The following is a 26,802-nucleotide window of genomic DNA, read 5'->3' as shown; positions in this document are numbered from 1 at the left end:
TAAATACTTAGTTCTGTAGAACTGTAGGATGTTTACATGAAAGGAGTCAGGAATTCTTTTGGGGGAATTCAAAGCGTGCTGAATTTGGCTTTCCTACCTTTTTGAGTGGTGTGTGTGCAGCTGCATTGGGCTGTGTGAGATATTTTGGGGTTTCTCTTGTTGTCCCCCCCCTTTTTTTTGTACTTGTCCTAGGATTGAACTTAGGGCCTGGGCACTGTCTGTCTGTGCTTATGTGCTCAAAGTTGGCTCTCTCCAATACTCACAGCTCCACTTTCAGCTTTTCTTGATGCCTAATTGGAAATAGGCATCTGATGGACCTTCCTGCTCAGGCTGATTCTCAGAGCTCAGCCTCCTGAGTAGGATTAGAAGCATGAGCCACCAGCACCTGGCTGAGACATACTTATATTATGTGTGCCTTATCCCAGAAAAGTCCCTCCTTCCCCACCAACTTGCACCTGATCAACTTGTCAGATGATAAAGGCACGTATTCTCAGGGCTCTCAAGACTCATCTATTCTCTTGAGCATGGTAGGAATGATTGAGGAGCCACTCTTCCCAGTCTTGGATCTATTTTCTCATCAAGAAATAGGATTAATGATGGACTCATGTTTAGGTGTCCTTTGTAGACTTACTGATAGATTAAGGATCTTTTAAAATGGCTCATGTAAAACCATCTAAGTAGAAATGATTACAAGATCATTTAAATGGTTCTCTACAAATAAAAATCTTTAAAAATTATCAAAAAGCCAAGCTATTTAAATTTATATTTCAAATCTTGTTTTATATCTAACTAGAAATGTTTGTGTGTATACACTACATTTTCCTAAAATTAGTATGATTTACTTTAAATGAGACATGCATGAAAAAATTAGGGCTAAGAAAAATTATAAAAAATTATTAATTCCTTGGCATGAGTTCGTACTTCCACTAAACTGCTAATAGTACCGGAGTTGGGGATTGGAACTTAAATCAGTTGTGTAGCTGTTGTGTTTAGGATTAAAAGAACAAAACAAGCACTATTTCCCTCTCCCCCAAGGATACCAACCTATCATAAGAATAAATCCCAAAAAACATACATGTAAGAATTCTCAGCAATCTAATAATATAGAACCGTGACTCCTTAAAAGTGTGTGTGTGTGTAAAAACTACTTAGCAAAAGAGAAAACTTTAATAGTTTTGAAATAAGATATATATATATATATGTATATGTATCTATCATAAAGAACCTTCATGAAAGTTGTTGAGGTCAGTAGGGATATGGGAGATGGGAGAAGAGAAACAGGGTTTGTGACAAGGAGGGTGAGAGGAGCTGAATGGGGCTGGTTAATGAGAAATGATGACAGTGATTGAAATCAATTGTTTACAGTTTGAAAACTATAATAAAACTCATTAAAATATTTTGGGGAAGAGTGATTTATGGGATGAGGTTTATTGAAATATATTTTAAACACATGGAAATGTAACCATGAAATCTTTTCCCACCCCTCTAATGTAAGGCAATTAAAATGTTAAGTGGGAGAGAATAAAAAGCCAACTGAGAGAGCAGGGGGGACCAACACAAAATTAATTTTACTTAAAAGATAATTTATTATGGAATAAGTATACTGTTTCTGGATTTGACTTTTTTTTAATTTGTCTCTTCCTAAAATTAGTAACCCTAAAGTTTGATCTTATCAGGGCTTTATAAATTTTCAGAATTTGTATCGATCTAATGTAAGTCCTTCTGCTATAGTACATCTCTCTTCAGTTAACAGCACTCAGTGATAAATGTGTTAACAAGCTATTATTCTCAGGACCAGACTATTCAACATGCTGTACATAAGGTGTAGAGTCTGCTAGGTTCTCTGGAATCTTAGTGTTATAAGTAGTTTGAATTTAGACTTGGGGTACTCAGGTTTGTTTGATGGTTTGTTTATGGTAAGGTTTCATTATGTATCCCTTTACTGGCCTTGAAATCGATAGGCCTCCAGCCCTAGCACCCCAAATTCTGAGATTATAGGTGTGTAGCACCACACTTGGCTCAAACTTAACACACTTTTTAGTCTCAGTATTAACTGTTACTCCAGATTTCCACAGCACCAAATTTTCCATAGAAAGGCCTCTCAGGAGACACGGCTCCTCCCTCCCTCCAAAGAAGACTCATTACCTGACTTAGGTGGCTACAGTAGAATCCACCCCCCCAAAAGTCTCCCCCTGTCCTCCTCCTTTCACTGTCTTCAGTCCTGGCAGTAACTAGTATAGCACGTTAGCCTCTCGGTTATTGCATGTGCACATTTGTCATTGTTACAGTGCATGGCCTTGCCCCTGGAGCCTGAGCAGAAGCTCATCTATCTGGAGGAGTGTCTGTGACAGGCACCGCTTCCTCTTTCCAGGCCTTCTGAAATGGGCACTGTGTTCTGGAGCATTGCTGCTTCAACAGTGCATTGGAAACATTGAAAGTACTGTTTTGAAATAAGTCTTCCATCAACTTTGGTTTTGGAATTTGTGTCAGGAAACAAAAGATGGCTGACACGTTAGCCTCAGTCACATACGAGTTTCATGTGTCTGATCTATATTAAAGATTTCTTACATAATCATTTAATAGAAAAAATTTCTTGTTTGCCAGTTGTTAAAGATTCACAAATTTGAGATACTGTAAAGTAAAATACAATAGTAATTGAGCTTTGGCGAGTGACATCTATGATCCTAGCTAGTCAGGTGGCTGAGATCAGAGGATCTCATTTGAAGCCAACCCCAGGAAAGTGTATGAGAGACGATCTCCAAAGTAAGTAGCTGAAGGCATGATCCAAGTGGTGGAATGCCAATCTTAAGCAACCAAAATAAATAAGCATGTAGCTGTGTTAGCAGTGACTAGAGGGAGGAAGGCAGAATCACAATCATTGTTGATCCTAAGTAAACCATTTGGCTGCCCTGCACCCACCTCAACACAGAGTTAGTTGTGTGTTGAAAAAAATGCAATCATCATCCATATAGATAATGGTCTTTGCAGGAAATAACTCTTTGGTAACAGGTGACAACAGAATGTGGAATTGTAAGTTTGGAGGAGGTCTAACTTTGAATTTCTATTTTTATCTTTAAATTGTATGTTAATCTTTTGTTTCTCTTTGTTAATAGGCACTGCAGGATTTTTATAGTTAACAATCTTGAAGCTGATAATCCTTAAGTAGAATACTGCAAACAACAGCTATAATGTATAATTTTTCTTGGGCATTTATGTGCTTAATTGGGGTAGAGGAGTGAAAATCAAGGTTATAACCAAATTGCCCTTGTTTACTCTGGCATCTAGATTCTAGAAAGTGCCTCTGAGATGTTCTGCCTACGCCTTTATCATTCATAACTCAATTTGCACCTGGGGAAAGCTGCTTTTCAGCACGGCATATGCAGTTGGACTGTGGCATTACTAATGAAACTGGCAGGCTAGTTCATTTAGAAACACAAGCGAGAGATCTGCATTAGCAGACACTACAGAGCAGTAGTCAGCTTTAGCTGTGGAAATAATTCAGATCCAGTCCTTATGTCCCTCCCTCCTCTCTCCCTGCCACCATTGAACGCAGGCTCTTGTATTTGCAAGGCAAATGCTCTACCACTGGGCCATGTGCCCAATCATTTTGTGGCAATCCTGGGGCTTGAACTCAGGGCCTTTGTGCTAAAGACTAGCACACTAACACTTGAGTCACAGCTCCACCAAACTTTTTGGTGGTTAATTGGTCATGAGTCTCATGGGCTTCCCTGCCTGGGCTGGCTTTGAGCTGCAGTCTTTAGGTCTAGATTATGTTTGACGAAGGCTGAACTGGCCTGGAAGTGTGATCTCCTTTACGTTGTAAATACATGGACTGCCATGGGCACCACCGTGAATGGATGGACTACCGTGGGCACCACCATGCCCATCTCCTCTTTTCCTTTTTTTTTTTTTTTGCCAGTCCTGGGCTTGAGCTCAGGACCTGCGCACTGTTCTTGGACTTTCTCAAGGCTAGAGCTCTACCACTTGAGCCTCAGCACCACTTCCGGCTTTTTTCTATATATGTGGTAACAAGGAATTGTACCTGGGTCTTCATGCATGCTAGGCAAGCACTCTACACTAAAACTTCAACTAGATACTCATCTACTGGTCAAATGAAAGTTGCAACTTAAAAATACGGTTCTTAAAGAAATCAAAATTCTAAGTACCTTTGACCCTCCTAAGCGAGTGTGTGGTCATAACCCTCTGTAAGAAGTTAGAGCCCCTGTGAAATCTGCAAAGCATGTCAGCGATAGGTTCTGCTGCCAACCTACAGTGAGATAAGTGTCATGAGCCCATATAGTTTACTTAGAACAGTTTGAAAATAATGTCCTCATGAACAGTCTGGGAGAAGTGAAGGTCCCTAGGGACTCGCAGCATTTATTTTGGGAAGATCACTGGAATGGACCAGGTACATGTGTTTTCCTTAGCATTCAAAACAGATAATCCACAGAGATCTTTTTGTGTTTTTTTTTTTTTTTCCTTTTCCAGGTTGCCAACTTGGCTTGTTCCATCTCAAACAACGAAGAAGGGGTAAAACTTGTTCGTATGTCTGCAAGCCAATTAGAAGCCCTGTGTCCCCAGGTAATGTACAATTAGCATATCTATACTATCACTAAATTGGATTTATGATTAGACTGGTTTTAAGAATTTTAAGTAGACTTTTTGGAAAGGATTCTAAGTGTCACTTCCTCTCCACATCACATCTTAGTACCCTCTATTTACATAAGGATAGTACTGTATGCCCATATGGAAATACCACAGTAACGTCCCCTTGAAATACTGGGTGCAGGTGTGCACACATGCCAGTCTTGAGGCTTGAACTGAGGGCCTGGGCCCTGTCTTTGAGCTTTTTTACTCAGGGCTAGCACTCCACTAACTAAGTCACAGCTTTTCTTCCAACCTTTTGGTGATTAATTGGAAATAAGGGTCTCACAGACTTTTTCTGTCAAGGATGGCTTTGAATCTTAGCCCTTAGATTTCAGTAGCTAGGATTATAGGTGGGAGCCACCAGCACACAGCTTCCCCTTGAAATCTTAAAGACAAATAAATACTTATAAAAATGGTTAGTGATAGGCTGGGAGTATTGCACGAGTAGTAGAACAAGCACAAGACCTTGTACTCAATAACCAGCACCACAAAATTAAAAAAAAAAAGGGCAGCCTCAGTTTTTGGAAAGTGAGAAGTCACAGGTGACCACATAGCCAGTCTGTACCCTTCTGGCAGGACTCATCTGTGACATTTAGTAGTCTGGAACGATGCTGATTCTCTCATATCCTGAAACTCATAACAGCTGTTCACCTGCAGTCTTAATGACTGGAGTTTGGACTTGGGGAGGGAGGGAGGGAAGGGAACCATATTCAAAAGTTAGTCTTAGCTGAGTACTAGTGCTGCATGCCTATAATCCTACATAGATACTCAGGAAGCTGAGCTCTGAGGATCATGGTTCAAAGCCAGCCAGGGCAGAAAATGTGTGAGACTTTTTAAGCATAATAAAAACCAGAAGTGGCACTGTGGCTCAAATGGTAAAGTACTAGCCTTGAACAAAAAGAGCCCAGGAATAGTGCTCAGGCCCAGAGTTCAAGCCTCAGGACTGGTAAAAGAATGTAATGCAGCCGATTAGTAGAGTAAAAGCTCAACTTTTCTCAGTTTATAAAAGTTGTTGGAAGATGGTTGGGCTGGGCTAGTGACCCTGAGAAGAATCAAGAATGCACACTTTTTGATTGCCCATTGTCTTGCTTGTCTCCTGTGAGGGCTGCCACTCACTGGTTCTTTCCCCACCCCCCTTTATGGTAAACTGAATTTGAACTCAGGGCCTTGCACTCAAGTCAGTTTGCTTAGCTGGTGTGCTCTGCCACTTGAGTCACACCTTGAGCTCCCATTCACAGATTTCTCAACAAACTGTTTGAATGGGGAAGGATGAATTGCCATTTTTTCAAGGAGAGAATGCTCACTATGAGGACTTGGATTAATTTTTCTCTGCACATACTGCTAGATATTAATGACCATAGACAAAGCAGTAACTATAAGACCTGGGGGAACAAAACAGAGGGCATGAAATGAAATTTTTGTGATGTCTAGAACTATTCTCAGAACACATGGGTATTACCTTTACTTTGCTTTTTCATATAAACACCCCCCAGTACTACAGGTAGGTTAGTTTGTCAATAAATTTCTATCAATCTTCGTGAGATTGCTTAGTTCAATGATGGATCCTCATTTTCTTTATCCTTTCCTCCTCCTCCTCCCCTTCCTTCCCCTCCTCCTCCCTCCTCCCTCCTCCCTCCTCCCTCCTCCCTCCTCCCTCCTCCCCCCTCCCCCCTCCTCCCTCCTCCTCCTTCTCCTCCTCCTCCTCCTCCTCCTCCTCCTCCTCCTCCTCCTCCTCCTCCTCCTCCGTTTGGTTGGAGTGTGAACTCTGGGCTTGGGCACTGCCCCTGCACTTTTGAGCTCAAGGCTTGTGCTCTACTATTTGAGCCACAGTGCCACTTTTAGTTTTCAGGTGACTAAATGGAGATAGGAATCTCACAGACTTTCCTGCCTGGGCTGGCTTTGAACCATGGTCCTCAGATCTCAGCCTCCTGAGTAGGTGTGAGCCACCAGTGTCCTGCTTGAATCCTCATCATTTGAGAAATATTTCTCAGCTTCATCCAGTCATTAAATCTGCTAGTGATTGATTGCTATCCAGATAAGAAACTCAGTGGTTTAATCAACAAAGTTTATGGATAACCAATTCATAGGTGAATTTAGAGCAGATTTGTAAAGTTTTAGCATTCTTTCCCCAGGCTTGCTGTTTTGCCTTACCTTTGCTTTTAATATCTTTACTTCTTCATTTGGCTTTGAAATGCTTGAAAAGTGACAATACTTCCATATATCTGCAGAAACAGATGGTAGCATATGCTGATCACACCTACCAAGAATATTTATATAAATGATCTTAAAGCCTACCGAAAAATCACACGGAGAGTCTGTACAGCCTAATGAAAATGCTGGTGTATGTGAACGATTAAGAATTTAACAAGATCTACGTGGGTTTGATTACAGAAACTAATAAAGTATTCTCTAAATAAAAAAAAAAAGAATTTAACAAGAAAACCCATTCAGTATATAGTTGGGTGCAGAAAATCGTTTAGTGGATTAGTTGTTAAGTAGTTGTACAAAAGGGTTTTGGCTCAGCATGTCAGTGTATGAGTACAACATGTCTTGATCATGTCACCCTTCCATGGTTATTTTGAATATTTAATTTGATGTATCTGAGATACACCATGCAGCTTTGGGGTTGGAATGACAGGTCTGAGTGGGTCATGTAATGAATATTTGGCAACTGGATGTTAGTTTCATGGATCAAATGATCTCAGAAAGAATATAGAAAAGAGAGAGATGGTAGCCTATGTCTACACCGTACTCTCCAATTCAGCCGAAATAAGAGACCACTGTCTCCCCCCCAGCAGACATGGGAAGCCTAAAGAGGAGGATAGTAGTCTAGCCTGTTCTGGGTAAAAAAGAGGTTAATCCCAGAAAGAAGAGGACAGAGGTTATGGGACATACAGTAGAGCACCTGCCTAGCTACTACAACCACCTCCAAAAGATGAGAAAGACAAAGATGTCCTTGCCATTTGTGAGCCACTTTGTATTGGAAACTCTAGCACATAGAATTTGAAAAGATTGCCTTCTAAGGCTGGACGTGATTGACTCAGGCCTGTAGTGTCAGGAGGCAGAGATTAGGAGCACAGTGGTTCAAGAAATAGGAAATTTTCCATTTGAGACTGTTGACAGGAAAATAATGAAACCCTATCTGCAAAAGAGGGGTTTGGCCTGGCAAGTACAAAGAAGCACAAAGCTGAGTTCACACACATCTTACCACCTCCCATCCCAAATTTTTTCCTGTCCAGTACAGACATTGCACCCACTTTTGACTCTTCAAATTTGATGAACAGAAATAGCAACTTCTGGGGCCTGGAGTTTGGCCTAGTGGTAGAGTGCTTGCCTGGCATGCACGAAGACCCAGGTTCGATTCCTTGGTCCCACATATATAGAAAAATGCTGGAAGTGGTTCTGAGGCTCAAGTGGTAGAGCTCTAGCCTTGAGAAAGTCCAAGGACAGTGCTCAGGCCCGGAGCTCAAGCCGAGGACTGGCAAAAAAATTAATTTAAAAAAAGCAATATCGATTCCTCCATGTTCTTAGAATAGTCTGTCTTGAAAAAATAAAGTGCAGGTGGTGGGTGGGGGGAGGGTAATGGGTACCAAGACATGTGAAAGGGTATCAATGTATGTGAATTAATGCACCTTCTATCTGGCAAATATCATGTAACCCTTTTGTTAATTACAATAAAAATATATTTAAAAAAAAGAAAAAATAAAGTGCAATCTTGTACAGACAAAAAAAAAAAAAGAAATAGTATAACCTCCGTTATTTCTGCTTCACCTTAGTTAGGTCAGCCATCTAGATGTTATTTGTTTTTCTATTGGTATTTTGGCATTCTTGCTGATTTACTATATATTACTATATATTTTATCTGCCACTTTTTTTGGGGGGAAGGGTTGGGGAATTCTGGACCTGGGCCACTGTGCCACTTCCAGTTTTCTAGTGGTTAACTGGAGGATAAGAGTCTCACAGTTTTTAGTGCCTAGGTTGGCTTTGAACTGTGGTCCTTAGATCTCAGCCTCCTGAGTAGCTAGGATTACAGGCGTGAGCCACCACGCCTGGCTCTACAACATGTTTTTAAATGCAGGTGTAATATAAAAAAAAAAAAACCCTTATTGATTTCTTTCATTGTTATTTGGAAATAGGGACTTTTGAAGACAAATACTCATTTTCTTTAAATGTGTTTAATGAATTTTACACCCCTCTCAATCTCCTTTCATGAATTCAAAAGTCTCATCACAAATTAATAGTGATGAGTAACTAAAACAATCTTGGGTATTTTGCAGTAGGAGATTAACACAGTGTGTCTAAGAGGGATAATACGCAGTTGATATTTTAATATTGATTTATATGTAAATTTGTTTTGTACACTATCACTTTGAGCTGGGTGCTGATGGCTCACACCTGTGATTCTAGCTACTTAGAAGACTGAGATCTCAGGATTTGAAGCTAGCAGAAAAGTCTATGAGACTATCTCCAGTTACCCACTGAAGAGTTGGAAGTAGAGCTGTGCCGTGGCTAGCTGAGTGCCAGTCTCGAGCTGGGGACTCGAGGACAGCGCCCAAGCCTTGAGTTAAAGTCCCAGGACTTGTGCAGACACATATACCCTCACTCACTCACAAAACCTACTACCTTGGCTTTAACATATGTCTCTTTACTACTTGTCTTTGTAATACTTAGGGCAGTTGAGTGGTACTAGTGAAATATGTGGAAGGCTTAAGTCATTGCCAGTCTTTATTCTGTTTACTCTTTTTTCAGACTCATGTAATTTAAACAATAAACTTCAAATATGTTTCATAGGTTATCAATGCTGCATTGGCTTTAGCAGCAAAACCACAAAGTAAACTGGCCCAAGAAAATATGGATCTTTTTAAAGAACAGTGGGAAAAACAAGTCCGTGTTCTCACAGACGCAGTTGATGACATTACTTCCATTGATGACTTCTTAGCTGTGTCAGGTAATGAGCTACTTTTCCTAGACTAGCATATGAGATTGTGTATCATTACTACAGTCTGAGTTTCAATAATGTACAAATGCCTCCGTGTTTGAGCAGTTTGCTGCTGTTTTAATTTTTGAAGGAAAAAGTTACCTCGGCCTTGTGAGCTGAGGGCATGAGGTTGTAGTTCTTTCCATCTTGAGGGGGCTCATTTGTTTACAACTTGTGAATCTGAAAAAGGATCATCTCAACATTATCACCTTTTTGCTATTGCTTTTTCTTTCCACTGGGGTTTGAACTTAGAGCCTTGAGGTTACGGGACAGGTGCTGTGCCACTTCAGCCACAGCCACTAAGTCGTTTATTTTTGGAAATTTTTTTCCTTTCTTGAAAAGCATCATCTTTGTCCAGAGTGGTCATTGCTGAGCTGCCTTCTTCTCCAAACACTGGCTGTGTGATGCATAGATAGAAAACAGAGAGGAAATATTTAAGTGCCATTTAATTATGGACTTGGAAAAAATAAATCTGGGTAATTCACCTCACAAAAAACAGTTGATTTCATTATAGAAACATAAACTAGTAATGATAGTAAATTACATTCATATAGAAAACGTCTGTCAAATGCAATTCAGTGTATCACAGAAGTAAATTTCAATCCTGTCTCTTTAGAGTTTAATAACATTAAATGCATTCTTCCTCATTTAAGCAGGTCTCTGTGTCCTCGGCTGCATGGCTTCTGTTTGGAAGTGCCAGGCTTCCAGTGTCTAGTGGCCATGGGCAGATCCAGTGGTTTTAAGGCTAAAACTATCAAGGCACCCAAGGGAACCACAGGCTAGAATGTGGGAGATGTTAGTGGCAATGGGGATTGAAAGAGAAGCAGGGCTTAAGTACATGCGCAGTGTAGTCCTCCAGCAGTGACCTATATAAGGGCGATAGTGTGTTGTGCATACCAATGTCTCCTGTCTTTGCATTTGTGTTCTCCTTTAGTAGCTTTGGTTTTATATGAAAAAGTGAGAGGAGACGATATGTAAACTACCAAAAAAGATAGGGTAAGGTGTGTTGCTTGCAGGACTGCCAAATTGCAGGTGCTGCTCGTGCTTTAAAAAAAAAAAAAAAAAAATGTGAGCACGGTTTTGTAGGTGCCAAAAATGTAGCAATGGCTTTTTTGGGGGAAATCTTGGCCTTCTGTTGTTTTCCCAATGAAGTGCTGAATTATTCTTTTTCATGGATTTAGAGAAAACATTCCACCTTCATAGCACACTTTTAAGCAAACAAATTCTGAAATCAAAGTGCAAAGCTCCTTTCCCCATAGATACTATATTTCTGAAACTAAATTTTTTAAGATTGGATTGGATATGTTTCAGGTGTGGTCTCAAGGGATTTTTCAGTCCTTTGGCCAAGTAAAATGTAATAGATTCATATGTTTCTCATGCAGCTTTCTTTGACTCAGAGAACAAAAGGGATTCCAGAGCAGCATTTATGTGGGATCCAGCATCTTTAGGGTATATGACATAAAATAGAAGAATAGTAAAGCGGAATCCAGTTCTTTTTAAAGTGTGTTCAATTTTTATGCAAATGTGTAAGAATTTAAAATAGGGTTGACTTGATGGAAAGGAGTTTAGACAGTTTCTATCTAGCAAATAAAAAATAAAGAAGTGGTGTTTTCAAAGTGGTCTGAAATGTAGAAATCTACCTGGTGTGTTCTTCCAATATTCTGTCATGGTCTTGTGTCCAGTAGTTAACAGGAGTTCCTACCTGCCATTCAACAAAGTAGTTTATCTCAGTTTTGTAGTGTACACATTGAATTGTTGACTTCATTCTCCCCTTCTTCATCTAGCCCTCTCCCCTCAGCTCCACATCATCCCTTGCAAGTTCCCATTTCCTGGTGTTTATTTTGTTGAACACTGACTTTTCCTTTCTAAGAAATTACACTATTTGAATTCTCCCTTAAATCTACCATAATTCATTTATATGCACCTGAATACTTCTCAATATATTACTTAATACTTATAAACTAATTCTAGCTTTCTGTATGAGAGAGAACAGGTGGAATTTCAGTGAAATAGTTTTACTAGTTCTGCTGTCTCCAGTAAAATGATGCTTAATGATAAAATGCTGCCTTAATTTAAAGACAGGGCCTCTTTATGTAGTCTAAACAGCCTGGAACTGACTATGGTCCTAGCTTAGCTTCCCGAGTGTTGGCTTTACAGATGTGGCCCCTCCCTCCTGGCCTACTCCAGCTCTCACATACACAACTTTTGGCTGTGCGGCTGACACCAAACACATTCTGTAATTATAAATGTAAGGGTCTGTGGCTACCTGTTAATAAAAGACTTCCTTCCTCACCGTTTGCTTGTTCGTCAGAGAATCACATTTTGGAAGACGTGAATAAGTGTGTCATTGCTCTCCAAGAGAAGGATGTGGATGGGTTAGACCGCACAGCTGGTGCAATACGAGGCCGAGCCGCCCGGGTCATTCATGTAGTCACCTCAGAAATGGATAACTATGAGCCAGGAGTATACACAGAGAAGGTCCTGGAAGCCACCAAGCTGCTTTCCAACACAGGTATGAGAACTCACTCCCTTTCTAGTGTCTCCCCCATCCCCAGCACCTGGAGTTAGGAAGTAAAGAACAGAACACAGCTCTACTCTGAGAGTTCTGGGTACATTAGTCTGGTAAAGTCAGGCCTCACAAGCACATTACTTTGTATCTCATGAATAATCATAGAATTAATTCTGAGCATGTATTTAAGACAAATTTCTGAATTAGATGTCCTTACTAATTTAAGATGGATCCTATTCTCCCTCTTATTTTTACCTCTCCTTCACTGCTCAGGATCCAGCCCAGTGTGTCTTGCATGGCATGCTAGCCATATGCTCTATTATATTATTGAGGCCTCAGTGTGGTCCCCTTGGAAGTTCTCATTCTAACCCTATATTGTAGACTGGCGAGAAGGAAGATGACGAGTCTGTAAAAATGCTGCTCTTAGTTACCTCACCTGTGAGCACAGTACATTCATGCTCTCCACAATACTGTTCACATAGGCATCGTGAGCCTATCCTCTTCTAAGCATTCAGGGAGGGGCTGGGGGGATGCCGTCTGCTTGCCAGTGACCTTCCCTGCGTCTTGTTTCCGCAGTGATGCCCCGGTTCACTGAGCAAGTGGAAGCAGCTGTAGAAGCTCTCAGTTCAGACCCTGCCCAGCCCATGGATGAGAACGAGTTTATTGATGCCTCCCGCCTGGTGTATGATGGGATCCGGGACATCAGGAAAGCAGTGCTGATGATAAGGGTGAGTAACAGCATCCTAGACATTTTAACAGCTTCTTTCTTATCATTTGCTAAACTTGAGCAATGCATCATTCTGAAACAGAGCCGAGGCGGTGGCGGTATATAAAAACCATGACCCTTAAAGCGTTAGAATAAGATTCAATAATGTTTTCTAAAATGATTGTTATTTGTAAGAGTACAAAGTTGAGCCCCAGAAAAAGCACTAGCATGAATTCGCCTGATGAATTTTGGGGCAGTCAACATAGTGTGAGTCTTAAATGTGAATCAGAAGGGAAACGGGTGTTGATTTCAGAGAGGGGTTCTTTCCTTAATGCAGAGGGATGTCCCTCCCTCTGGAGTGGAAGGCACTGTGCCATGCTGGTGATGCACCCTGGCTCATGGGTTGACTTTTTCAGAGAAGATAGGGAGTAGCTTAACACTGCTGTGGAAAAGCCTTTGCCCACCCTCTTGATAGGCATGAACGAAGGGGTTTCAGAAATGGCAACTCCTCACTATCCCCAGGGTGCTAGGCCTGGGTCTCGCAGCTACTTTCCTGCAGCAGTCAATCTCTTACTCTGCAATCTTTTGAGAGCAGAGCCTATGAATACTCTTTCCCAGGACCACTTGGACTCCCCGGGCCTGTGCAAGGCTTTGTTAGAGTTGTAGTTCAGCCATGTGGATGCATTATCTTTGTGCTGTGGTAGTGTTTTGCCATGCTGTTGTATAGTCCAGTCAGTGTTTTCATTTATACTTTCATAGTTTCCTACTGGGATTCTGTCCACTTCTGGCAGAAGCGGGCCATTTTCTAAGGCAGTTATAGTATGCAGTATAGAAACAAAGGCAAGGCTGCTTTTCTCCTAGATGGAAATTTCTGTTCGAGGTTCCTGACTTGTGCTTGAATGCCCCAGACTCGCCGGGATGTGTCAGGAGTAGGTTGGCATGGAAGTGCACTTTTTTCTTGATGCTGTGCTTAAAGAATATGTGAAAAGGCTTCTCTGGGTGACCACATGATAACCATCGGTGTAAGTTGGTGCTGTGAAGGGGTCAAATACCAGTGACGATGCACCTAAAGTTCTTTCTGTGGAAGTTCTTTACATGGAAATAAGAAGGAAGCCTGAAGATTACAGGTTAGAGCTGTTGGGGTGTCAAAGCAGCTGGCACAATGTTTATCCCAGGCTCAGAGACCTATCCTGGGGAAGCAGCTAGGCTGTGGAAAAACACATCTTGAAGGTACGCATGCAGCTTGGGAGCCTCTTCCAGCATGTTCTCTCATCTGAGATTCAGCTTTCTTCTCTGAAAAATGAAGATAACGGTGGCCCTTGATGACTTTACTAGATGAAATATAGGCAGTGTGTTCAGCACGTACCGGTTGTTTCTTGCCATGTTTGGGTTGCAAGGTCTTAACAGGAAACGGCCCAGCAAGTGTTGATAGAGAACCAGGGGCAAAGAAGTGACTTCTTCTAGTAGAAGTACCTGTCACAAAGCAGCGTATCTAACCCTACTACTGCCTTGATTCAAGAATTATTCTTGCCAGACATAGAGCTCAGTGGTGGAGCGTATAGCATTGGTGAGGCCCATGTCATCCTCTCACACAAAGCATGCTTCTAACCCCTGGGCTTCTTTCTTCAGGTTTTGTTCCCTTCCATATCACCTCTGTCATCTGTTTTCCGTATCCCTCTTAAATTGCCTAACCATCATTGTAGTTTGCCTTTAATTAGTTGGTCCCCTCCAACTGTCACTCTTAGTCCCTCAGGCCTGTCTTTTTCTTATATATTCCTTCAAAATGCAAACTTAGTCAAATCTGCTTTCCCCCAGAGAACAGGACAGATCAGCGCATCCACTCTGGTGGAGGTTGCTAGCAGTCCGTAGGCCCTTGGTACCCTGTAACCTGTGACTCTAGTATGTTCCTGCTCTTTTCAGCCATCCCACATTAAGCCCCTCCTTCCCTGTCTGCCCTTATTACCAATGTCACCATAGACATTTAGTGTCTCTGCCCCCATTGCATGTACATACGTGCTCATGTCTGCGGCTGTCTCCCTACACTGGGCACAAGATCACATATAGACTCCTTTGCCCATATGGTAAACTGTATGGTCATTTTTTTCCATGTTTAAAGGGAAGAAGAAACGCCTTATTCATCTTCTTTCTCAGTCCCATTAATGATACAGCTTGTTAGGATGTGCTTCTTTTTTTTCTGCCTGTATTCCTTAAGGCCTTCAGTATTTAAAAAATTTGTAAATTATCTTTAAGAAAAAGTAGTCATTCAACAAAGCAGTTATTGAATACAAAGCATCTTGATGCATGTCACCCCTGTCAGCATTCTCACCTGTCTCCTTTTCCAGCCCACTCCTTAATTTTGTAGGATACGCACTGAATTCTTGACTGCATTCTCCCAACCCCTCGCTTACTCATCTGGTCCTTACCCCATCCTTTCAAGTACCAGTTTACTGCTGTTCATTTTGTTGAACCTTGATTTCTGTCTTTCATTACACTATTTGAGTTCTCCTTTGAATGTACCATATTTCAGTTAATATATTTAGCTAATTCTAACTCCTGCAGATGAGGAAAAACATGCAACCTTGGAAAAAATTATGAAGTCAGACCCAGAGAGACCAAGTCTTTCCATTTCGGGTGAGCCATGGACCTTGAACTCTGCCTGGGCGCTGTCCCTGAGCTCTTCAGTTCAAGGCTGCCACCCTACACCTGAGCCAAGCCCCACTTCCTGTTTTCTAGAGGTTAATTGGAGAGAAGAGTCTCAGGTCTTTTTGTGCTCGGGCTGGCTTTGAGCCTCAGATATCAGCCTCCTGAGTAGGTAGGATTACAGGCATGAGCCACCACTACTTGCACTACTATGCCAACCCCTTAAGACCTTTGCTTCCACGGAGAGTATATTTAAAAATGAAATCCTTGGACTGGCAGAGTGGCTCAAGCAGTACAGCACCTTCCCAGTAAGTAGAAGGCCTATAGTTCAAACTCTAGTCCCACCACACACAATTTTTTTTTTTTTTTTTAACCAGTCCTGGGCTTGAGGTCAGGGCCTGAGGGCCTGAGCGCTGCCCTTGGACTTTCTCAAGGCTAGAGCTCTACTTCCAGCTTTTTTCTATGTATGTGGCACCAAGGAATCGAATCCGGGTCTTCGTGAATGCTAGGCAAGCACTTTAACCACTAGGCCAAACTCCTGGCCCCGACAATTTTTTTTTTTTAGATGAAATCTGTATTTAAAAATTTTACTCATGGTCCAACTGAACTTTGTACCCTTTAAGTCTGATGGGGAAAAAGAAGCCAATGTGAGGCTTACCCTGAATGTGGAATGATTTTTTAGTATCTACATATTCAGAACTATGAACATCAGATCTCAGAATTCTGGGCCTCAGTGCAAGGAGCCCATGGCTGTTTCTGACTCATTGTCTCTATCTTGGTGGCAGACCCCTGAAGAGTTGGATGACTCCGATTTTGAGACGGAAGATTTTGATGTCCGAAGTAGGACAAGTGTCCAAACAGAAGATGACCAACTGATAGCTGGACAAAGTGCTCGGGTAAAGAAGTACTTTAGTTTGTTTCTCAAACTTGCCCCTCCTAAGACGATTCTGTCAGTATTCAGCTCCATATTCTTTTTCTTTCACTGACCGAATCTTCTCTTTAATGCCGGTCAATCATAAATTCTTCCAAAATCTCTTCGGCTGGGAGCAGGATGGGCACATAGGCCTCCTGGGCTCTTGTTTTTGATAGAACCCTAAGTCAAAAAAGGCCTAGTCAGTGTAATATTTGTTAAAACAATGGTGAAATTTTTCTGCTTTTGCCCTCTCACTGATGCCATGAATGTGAACTATTTAATTATTCATGCATTAAAAAAAAAATCACCAGTGATACATTCAAGAAAAACATTCCAGTCATTAAATCTTCAATTGATAGCATTTAACTTTTTGGAAGGATGCCAAAATATATTTCTAAGGAGTCTATTTTTTCATTCCTTAGAAACCCATCTTCAACAGTGACTGTAATCCTGCTCTGTAATAAACACTTTCGGGAGCCGATAGTGTGGAGCTCTTGTCCTAGGCCTTGAATTGGTCAGCGGGAGTTAAATGTGCTTTAAGCCTCCCAGCAAGCAGCTAAAATACATATCCCTCAGCAAATTCTTGTTTTGTTTAAAAATCTATCCAGAATGGCTTTCGAATCTAAATTTGGACATGCCCATTTGAGGCCACATACATTCATTCTCTCATTTTCTTACCAAGAAGGCAAGAGGTGAAACTTTTAAAGCCAACCTGGTTTGTCTCTGCACAGATATGGCTGGGAAGCTTCCATGTTAGCCTTCCGCGTTTCACACAGTTCTCCACATTGAAATTTGTTCTTGAAAATGGGTCAGGAATTCGGGCTGCCATAGACTTCTGTGAAAGTTAGCAGAAACAGCCCTTAGGTCATTCTTTTAACATGTTTTATTTTGCCCAATGTCATAAATGCCTGTTGGAAATACCCTTGGCTAATACAGTGTGAGAACTTCATATTATTCCCTTTATGTAGAGCTTTTTGTGCTTCTGGTCGTAGGCAATCATGGCTCAACTTCCCCAGGAGCAAAAAGCTAAGATTGCAGAACAGGTGGCCAGTTTCCAGGAAGAAAAAAGCAAGCTAGATGCTGAAGTATCCAAATGGGACGACAGTGGCAACGACATCATTGTGCTAGCCAAGCAGATGTGCATGATTATGATGGAGATGACTGACTTCACCCGGTAAGCAGCTTCCTTTCCCACAGGCCTTGCTGCTGTCTCTAACCAGCAGAGACATCTGAACAGAGATCCTTGTTATGTCTTTTCAGAGGTAAAGGACCACTCAAAAATACATCAGATGTCATCAGTGCTGCCAAGAAAATTGCTGAGGCGGGATCAAGGATGGATAAGCTAGGCAGAACCATTGCTGACCATGTGAGTAATAAAATCTACCTGGTGGGCTAGCTCATCCTAGGCTTATGTAGCTCAGTCCATTGTTGAGATACCTAAATGATGACCTTTTTAAATATTTTTTGGGGGGGAGTCCTGGGATTTGAACTTGGGGCCTAGGCACTATCCCTGAAGCCTCTTTGTGTTCAAAACTAGTGCTCTACCATTTGAACCACAGTGCCACTTCCAACTTTTTCTGAGTAGCTTCTTATTTCTAAGAAGCTACTTGCCTGCCCAGGCTGGCTTCAAACCTAAGTAGCTAGGATTATAGGCATAAATCACTGGCACCCAGCTTGAAGTGATTCTTTTCAGAGGCCATAGCTTTTGTTACTCATCTCTAAGAAGTCCTCTAACCTACTTAATTCTAGCCTAAATTTCAAAGAATTTCTGCAATCTTTACCAAATGATCTTGCGGACCAGAAGTTCTACCTTCTAAACCCAGTAACTAAAGCTTATCTCAGCTTGAGGCAGAACTGCTCTTGCCAACCCTAGCCCTGGACCAGATACATGTGCACCTCTTCTTCAGGAGTCCTGTTGAGCCATGTTCAGGACAGCTCGTAGTGTATCCAGTTGGCGGATAGTCTTCCACATCTTAATATACCTTAATATCTATCCTCAAATGGTTAGGTCAGAACTCAGCTTCCAGGAGTGGTGCCGCGGCTCAAGTGGTAGAGTGTTAGCCTTAGCTGAAGAACTCAGGGATAGTGCCTAGAGCTCAAGCTCCATGACTGACCAGAAAAGAAAAACTTGGTTTCCTACTTCCTAGAACTTTTATAAATGTTCCAAGACTTGTCAGAGAAGCTCTCAGTTACATGTTTTCCCTGCACTTATGTGTCATCATCCTTATGCATATTCTTCAGGTAAGATTTATCTCTCAGGTCAAGCTCTATGGTCATTTAACTGTCCTTCTTCCCTCTTTCACATAGCCCATAAGAAGCCCTGTGACCAAATATTTCAGACAGAAATAAACACCTCAAGTTCAGATCTCCATCCAACTAATTGTACAACTATGGCCCCTCTGTTTCCTACTTCCTTTTGGGGGGGTGGGGTGGTTGTTGATCCTAGGGTTTAAACACTGGGCCTGGGCACTATCTCTGAGCTCTTCAGCTCAAGGCACTACCTCTGGAGCCACAGCCCCACTTAGGGGTTTTCTAGTGGTAAAGTGGAGATATAAGTCTCATGGACTTTAGTGCCTGGGCTGGCTTTGAACAGTGATCCTCAGCTCTCAGCTTCCTTAGTAGCTAGGATTACAGGGGTGAGCCACCTTGCTGGCTTCCCCTCTCCATTTTTGTGCACAGCCAATGTAGCAATGTGGCCTCTTAGAATATAATTCAAAACCTCCAGAATGGACTCTGCGCCCTGTTTATACCATACAGTTAGCTTCCCTGGAAAATGTTTGTGAATACAAGGATAAGGCTGAATTTCCTTCTCTGGTAAAACCTTCTACACTTCTTTTCATTTTAAGATTTCATCATCCCCAAATGTTCTTTTTCTTTCATTGGTTTATTTACCATCACTGCCTAAAGTGGTTATTTCCTGTCTTCAGGTGTTTTATGATATGCATCATAACTGAGCAGCTAGATAGCTTTTCTGCCCCAAGGACGGATTGTATATATAGCTCTAAACATTCTAGCTTTTCTGCATAACCAGGTTCTTGCTTTTTTACGGCTTTCCCTTACCTTGCAGAGCCCCGGGGCCTCCTCACATTGCACATCTGAGACGGTTTCTTATCAGTTGTGGAGTTAGTGACAAGAGGGCTTCGAAGTTATTCATAGTTAGGGATCCGTGACTTGCAGTCATTTCCAGTGGCCAACAGATGTGATGGCCTCAGGAGATAAATACTTCTATTATTATCCTTGATTTTAAGAGGAAGAGTATTAGGGCTTCCCAGAACTTTTCAAACATTTCCCTGAGGACAGAGGATTGTCTGGGCCAGGCCTGAGTGCTTATTCTCTCAACAGTGTCCGGACTCCGCTTGTAAGCAGGACCTTCTAGCCTACCTGCAGCGCATCGCCCTCTACTGCCATCAGCTCAACATCTGCAGTAAAGTCAAGGCTGAGGTGCAGAACCTTGGAGGAGAGCTTGTTGTCTCTGGGGTAAGCATCTGTGGTGAGAAGATGCTGAGTGGTCATGTATTGACCTGTATCTATAAGAAACTAGCCTTTCAGGCCAGGAGTTTGGCCTAGTGGTTAAAGTGCTTGCCTAGCATGCATGAAGACCCGGGTTCGATTCCTCGGTACCACATACATAGAAAAAAGCCGGAAGTGGTGCTGAGGCTCAAGTGGTAGAGCTCTAGCCTTGAGAAAGTCCAAGGACAGTGCTCAGGCCCTGAGCTCAAGCCTAGGACTGGCAAAAAAAAACAAAAAAGAAACTAGCCTTTTGTCTACTTACTCAACTGCCCCAACTGGTGAAATGCTGGGCTGGTGGGTCTTGTCTCTGGAGCCTATAGGCTACATTCTTTCTTCATGCAGAATCCTCTTTTTAACATGTCATAATTGGTGACAGCTGTAGCCATTACTAGGCAGGGATTCTTTTGCTAGCTTTTCTTCCCCCAAAGAGGAACGTATCCTGTAAAGTTACAAAGTAGACATTATATAAGCTACCCTCTTAAAACTTTCTCCCTAAGTATCTGAGTTGAATCTGCTTATTAGTTACAATTCTGGACACTTTGGTCAATATATTAGATTCCACTGGGTCCCACAATTTGTTAATCTCATGGAATTTCCTTGAAAAGAAATACTTTTTATATCTTTACATAAATACTGAGCATATTGATACCACCATTTGCTTATATCTGCTGCATCATGGAGGGGACTGATGATGTGAGCCAGATGAGGAGGGCTTCATTTCCAGGCTCCTCACCAACCCTCCTTTGTCTCGGGTAGGTGGACAGCGCTATGTCTCTGATCCAAGCAGCCAAGAACTTGATGAATGCTGTGGTGCAGACAGTGAAGGCATCCTATGTGGCCTCTACCAAATACCAAAAGTCTCAGGGTATGGCGTCCCTCAACCTTCCTGCTGTGTCATGGAAGATGAAGGCACCTGAAAAGAAGCCCTTGGTGAAGAGAGAGAAACAGGATGAGACACAAACCAAGATAAAGCGAGCATCTCAGAAGAAGCACGTGAACCCTGTGCAGGCCCTCAGCGAGTTCAAAGCCATGGAGAGCATCTAGGCCTGCCCTCGATGCACGGGGCTCCTAAAGATTAGTTGCTGTTCTTCACTCACACGTACTTGCTAAGTAGAGAACACTGACGTTAGGTTCCCCAGGGAAAAAGGCAGTTTGAACCAAGGTGATATGATGAGTTCCCAAGGACAATATTTTTGTTTTAAATTGGTTTAAAAATGCTTTTATAGAAATCAGAAGCATATTTCTAGTTGTATTTTTATAAAGTTAAGTAAGATTTAAAATATAACCAAAGAGAAAAACCACATTAACTTTTTAGTATACTCTTGACTAAGTTGGATACTTATTTTAGAGAAGAGTGAAGGTTTGAGCAGCCTGGCTCACTTTAGCCTAGGCATTGCACAATGTGGTATTCAGTAACCAAGGTAGCAGCCTGAGACAGGCTGTGTGGAAGGAATAAACCATATAAAGCATAATGTATCATGAAAAAACTGATTACTTTATGAAATGGGAATTATAATGCATGGCTACAATTACTAATGTACTCTGCTGCAGACCATTAATAAAGTTGCTTTTTCACCCTTTCTTCCAGCTTCAAATGCAAATTCATCACTGGGCTCACTTATAATAATTGTTATGTTTCCTGCCTTGGGCTCCCAACAGAAGCCTAACAGAATATTGTTTGCTTAGGCAATAATTTAGACTTTACCTTATTTGTGATTACTATAGCTACAAGCTATAATTTTACTGTCTTATTTAAATTTTATGGATTTGAATGTTTTTTACACTAACTTTTCCCAATAAAGTCCACTTCATAAAACCAAGTCTAAGAAACCACAATCATTTTCTTTGCCTTTAAGATGAGTCATAGCCAGACGTGATGGCAGGGATCTAGTCCTAGCCAAAATTACTGAGAGCCAGTCTCAATGTAAACCAAAGGGTTTGGGGCATGGCTCAAGTGGTAGCATGAAGCCGTTGGCATCCATCCCCAGGACTGTAAGCGTTGGGGGGGGGGGTAGTAGGAGGAACCCATAACCTTACCATGATGTTTACCTTGTTCTGTGCTCTCCCAGGTATTTCTCTTCTTGCAGGACTGCTGCTCGCTGAGAGAGGCTATGCCTGTAGCTATAGAGATGCCCAGGCTCATGCCAGCTGACCAGTCTGCAGCTCTGCATTGAGGTCAAAAAGTTGGCTTCCCTCAACCTTCTTACTGTGTTATGGGAGACATACCTGACTTTCTTTTCTGCATCATTCCTATCATTCAGACATGGCATTAAAATCAGCACTTCAGAAATAAAGCATCCAAAGCCCCTTGTCCTTTCCAAGCAAACATTACTTTGAAGGACTAGCCAGTCATTGTGTGTCTCTTTTCTATTTTATTCAGCAGACGTCTTTCCCACTTTACTACTGTTTCTCTTGTCAAGCCATCTACACTGCCACATGTTGCTTGTTGGCTCTTCCTTGGAAACCATCTTAACATTTTCAGTGACCTGGTAGGACATGCCCTCCTGAAATACCTCACTGGTTTTCTCCCGTCCTTCTAGCTGGGTGTGGAAAGGGTGTCCCTCTCATATGATACATCAGCTTGTTTCCTTCTTGGGTCTGATCCCAGCCAGGGAACCAAATGCTGCCTTGTCTCTGGTACTCAGCTTTGGATGTTTGGCCTGTCCAAAGTATACTTGCCACCTCTTCCACTCACAGCCAGAGCCCTTTTCTGTTTTCCCATTGGTATTTGGCACTACCAGTCACCTCACTTTTCTGATCAAACACCAACCAAAACCACCTTTTAAAAGTATGCAAGATCTCAAACTCAGTAGCTAAAACAAACATGACTTCAATTTTGTTGTGTGGATCATAGGGTCGGGGCACAGTCCCTGAGTTTTTTGCTCAAAGCCAGCATATTACCACTTGAGTGACAGCTCCACTTGTCTATGCCAAGAGCCTAGGAGCACCTTACCTAGTTGAAAGTTGCAGGCTGTTGAAAGAAAGACTGTGGTCCTGAAAGAGTGACATCATAATCATTGCCGTCAGTTGGCAGAAGGCATTCGTTCTTGCATAGAGCCACTCACAACATGGTAGTAGCTGGCTCCCCCATGACTGAAAAAGATCAAAGACAACAGTCACCAAACAGGAGTCACAGAATTCTTTTAAAACTTGATCTGCTTGGTGCCAGTGTCTTAACCCTGTAATCCTACTACTCAGAAAGCTGAGATCCAAGGATTGCCAGATAAAGCCTACAGGTTCTCCACTAGGAAACGCCCAGGAGTATAGATGTAGTGCTAGTGATAGAGTGCCAATCTTGAAAGAAAAAGCCAAGCCAAGCCAGGCGCACTGGCTCATGCCTGTAATCTCTAGCTACTCAGGAGGCTGAGGTTTGAGGATCGAGGTTCAAAGCCAGGCCGGGCACTAAAGTCCCTGAGACTCTTCTCCAATTAACCACTTGAAAATCGGAAGTGGCACTGTGGCTCCAGGGTTAGGGCAGTAGCCTTGAGCTGAAGAGTTCAAGGACAATGCCCAGGCTGAATTCAAGCCACAACTGCTCCCCGCCCCACACACACCAAAAAAAGAGCCAAACTGGAGCAACCTTGAGTTGCAGCCTCAGTAATGACGCAGAACCACACCAACTGACCTAGAGAGTGATTTCCCCATCAGTGCTATACTCTGTTGTTGACAGCTCTATGCAGCTGATTTCCAGGAAGTGGGACACTAGTCAGTGTGCCTTTTTAAACAGTGGCTTAAGTAATTCTACTGCAACAAGTCAGTCTATCTCTCCTTGAGCTCAAACTTTCCAGTGGCTTCTGCATCTCTCCATAAAAGCCCAAGGCTTCAATTTCTGTTATCTTCTTGTCCCCTCCTGTCTTTTCTTAGCAAATACAGTTCTGTGGTAACCCTATTTATGCTTCCCATATTGCTGGCATCCCAGCAATGACTAATGCCTGTCACCACTTCATTTTTTGTTTTGTTTTGTTAGTTGTGGGGCTTCAACTCGGCCTGGGCACTGTCCCTGAGCTTTTCAGCTCAATGCTACCGCCCTACCCCTTGAACTACAGTGCCGCTTCCAGTTTTCTAGTGGTTAATTGGAGATGAAAGTTTCACGGACGTTAGTGCCTGGGCTGGCTTTGAACCAGGATCCTCAGATCTCAGCCTCCTGAGTAGCTAAGATTACAGATGAGCCACCATGCCCGGCTACCTCTTCTTTGTTTTTCTTGGGGTTTTTTTGGTAAGTGATAGGGCTTGAACTCGGCCTGGGCGATGTCCCTGAGCTCCTCGGCTCAAGGCTTCTGCCCTACCCTTGAGTCAGGCCTCACTTCCCAGTTTTCTAGGTTAGCTGGAAATAGGTCCTGTTGGGCCAGGGCTGGCTTTGAACCTTGATCCTCAGATCTCCACCTCCTAGTAGCTAGGATTACAGGTGGTGAGCCACCAGCTTTATCTGCCCTCTTGTGACAGTACTTGGTTATACTGGGTTGGTTTTTCTGTTGTTGTTTTTATCAGTCCTAGGGCTTGAACTCCGGGCCTAGGCACTGTGCTTGAGCCACAGAACCGCTTCCGGCTTTTTTCTCTTTTGCCAGTCCTGGGGCTTGAACTGTCCTTGGACAGTTTTTGCTCAAGACTAGTGCTCTGCCACTTGAGCCACACTGCCATTCTGGCTTTTTCTGTGTATGTGATACCAAGGAATGGAAACCAGGTCGTGCATGCTAGGCAAGCACTCTACCTCTATGCCAAACTCCCAGCCCATTTCCAGCTTTTTCTAGTATGTGGTACTGAAGAATCAAACCCAGGGCTTCATAATGCTAGGTGAGCATTCTATCACTAGGCCAGGCTGCAGCTGGGTTATACTTTTTTTTATTAGTCTACAAGGGCAGTAATCTTAGTTTCATCAACGGATGGCCAATGTCTAGGCCTGGCACATAGAAGGCTCATGAGATAGTCTGGGATGCTCTCCAGCAAAATTTCCTAGCTTCCTCCCTTAACTTAGCCCCTCTTCTTGGCTAACTCTTAGGACTATTCTCGTGGCTTTTATTTCCATCAGTTTTTAGTACACCACTCTACAAGTGTCCCCCAGGTCTGTCAGCTCTTTCACTTAGTAACTACTGCCCTGTACTCCAGCAAATTCCCAGTTCCCATTCTATCCAGTCCACCTTCCAGCTCCCAGCCATTTTCCTCCAGTAGGCCAATTTCTACTCTCAACTGTTGTCCTACAGAAGCTCCCAGCAGGCTGCCCCTGTGTCCACTGGGACCCTACTGCACATACTATTACCCTGGAGATGTGTTCTCTCAAAGATGCCTGTCATTTCCATGCCCCTAGCATCACCTTTGCTCTACCCTCACCCTGCTCACACTGACTTCATTTATCTTTCTTTTTGTTTCTTTCCTTCTTCCGAGTCATGGATTTAAACTCAGTGTCCTGCACTCTCTTGGCTTGCTTTCTTGCTCAGCTGGTATTCTACCACTTGAGCCATACTTCCAGGCCTGCTTCTTGCTGGTTATTTTGGGGATTTCAGAAGGACTTTTCTTCCCCAGCTGGCTTCAAACTCCCAGCTCCCAGATGTAAGCCGCCTACCTAGCCAGGGTCACAGCACCTGCCCATTGTTTAAACACTGCCTCCCTTCTTTCCTTTTCGTGAGAACAGCTGTCATTGTATCCCCCAAGTGTTGAAACCTACATGAACGTATGCACCACTAAATTTAGCTTACAGGGCTAAAAGGTCTTTTAAGGTAGCTTCCTCCTAAGCAGTGCCAGATTGTTTGATATGCTAGTGACATTCTAATCTATATGAACACTTGACTAAATAATAAAAATAACACTAATAAGAATTCATTCATGGATCATCTGACATCAACCTTTGTTCCTCAATAGGACACAACAGTTCATACTGTCCCTTGCTCTCTGAGCCTCTGTTTCTTCCCCTGCCCAATAGGGCCCCTCCCTGACACTGTAGTGCCCTGCAGTGCCCACCCACCTCACTGTTCTGTGCTGAATGGCCTACATCCAGCAGACCCAACAAGAATATGCTTGACAATAAGTGATGCAAATGACTGATAACCACTCTACCAAGACAGTGGAGGCAAAACTGCTGAGGAAGCCCTGCTTGGAAATCCTAACCCTTCACTGCCCTCATAGACCACGAGGCAGCACAGCCCAGGCACAGCACGGAGAGGGAGCCCTGACTCACCTTGTCTGGCGCTTGGTTGCTCCTGCCCCTTTGCATGTGTGAGGGCAGCTGCTTGCTCTACATCCTGACATTGCTTGCCAGGATAGGCATGCCCCTGCTCTGCACAGCCTGGTGACACCTCTCTAGGTAAGGTCTTAGAGAGCAAAGGGGAGACACCACAGGTAACTCCAGCTCCCTCCACCTCATGCTACGACCCCAGCTTAGCCCCTCACACTTGCTGTCACTTCCAACTGCAGAGCCCAAACACCCCACCTGTTCTGTGTCCCCTGCCTTGCTACCATCCTGCTGTGGCTCCCATTCCTCAGGCAGATATTCAGAGCCCCGACGTCTTCTGCAGCCCTTGTGCTCAGTTTCCAGCCCAATGTGCCCAAGAAAGAGGCTGCCTGCCATGTGTGTCCCCCGAGTCCATGCCCGATAATCCACATCACCCCATCTTGTCTCCACTGCTTGTGAGCATTCCAGCTGAAGAAGACACTCGGCTTGGGCAAAGCCACAAGTCACCCACCAATCAAGTGGACTGGACAAAGTGGGCCAGCTTCAAAGCTGAGTCCCCCTATTGTCCCAAGTCCCAGGATCGCTTCCGCCCATGCCCACCCTTCAGTAACATGAGTTGCTGGTTGGCATTCCCTCCCTCCTCGGGGCACTTTTTCCAATTCTCCATGCCCTCTCACTTTTCACGGAGCCTTGCTCAGTTCATTGTTCTGGTGACCTGGAGTGCCAGCTTGAGCCA

General features: G+C 43.0%; 1 protein-coding gene and 1 long non-coding RNA gene across 3 annotated transcripts in view; one reads left to right on the top strand and one right to left on the bottom strand.

Annotated features, from left to right (window-relative positions):
* Positions 1–21,723, top strand: part of Ctnna1 (catenin alpha 1) — a 130,504-nt gene extending 108,781 nt beyond the window's left edge. The window contains exons 10-18 of the mRNA XM_090331440.1: positions 4,489–4,581; positions 9,439–9,595; positions 11,937–12,137; positions 12,711–12,862; positions 16,266–16,376; positions 17,386–17,567; positions 17,654–17,759; positions 19,736–19,870; positions 20,660–21,723. Of these exons, the coding sequence (XP_090187566.1) occupies positions 4,489–4,581; positions 9,439–9,595; positions 11,937–12,137; positions 12,711–12,862; positions 16,266–16,376; positions 17,386–17,567; positions 17,654–17,759; positions 19,736–19,870; positions 20,660–20,947 (1,425 nt within the window). The 3' untranslated portion in view covers positions 20,948–21,723. The remainder of the gene's footprint in view (positions 1–4,488; positions 4,582–9,438; positions 9,596–11,936; positions 12,138–12,710; positions 12,863–16,265; positions 16,377–17,385; positions 17,568–17,653; positions 17,760–19,735; positions 19,871–20,659) is intronic.
* LOC150064061 (uncharacterized) lies at positions 6,798–19,739 on the bottom strand. Of its 2 annotated transcripts, XR_016535211.1 has the most exons (5): positions 19,454–19,739; positions 11,919–12,183; positions 11,266–11,327; positions 9,728–10,022; positions 6,798–6,869 (listed from the first exon to the last, which is right to left on the bottom strand). It is a non-coding gene; the product is annotated as an uncharacterized LOC150064061 (long non-coding RNA). The 2 variants fall into 2 exon arrangements; XR_016535210.1 differs by lacking the exon at positions 6,798–6,869 and having other exon boundaries at positions 9,599–10,022.
* Positions 21,724–26,802: the final 5,079 nt, after the last annotated feature.

This window comes from Megascapheus bottae, chromosome 4 (assembly GCF_031878675.1).
Source record: "Megascapheus bottae isolate mThoBot1 chromosome 4, mThoBot2.hap1, whole genome shotgun sequence".
In the NCBI taxonomy this organism is placed as follows: domain Eukaryota; kingdom Metazoa; phylum Chordata; class Mammalia; order Rodentia; family Geomyidae; genus Megascapheus; species Megascapheus bottae.
This window is presented reverse-complemented; position numbering and strand designations above follow the sequence as displayed.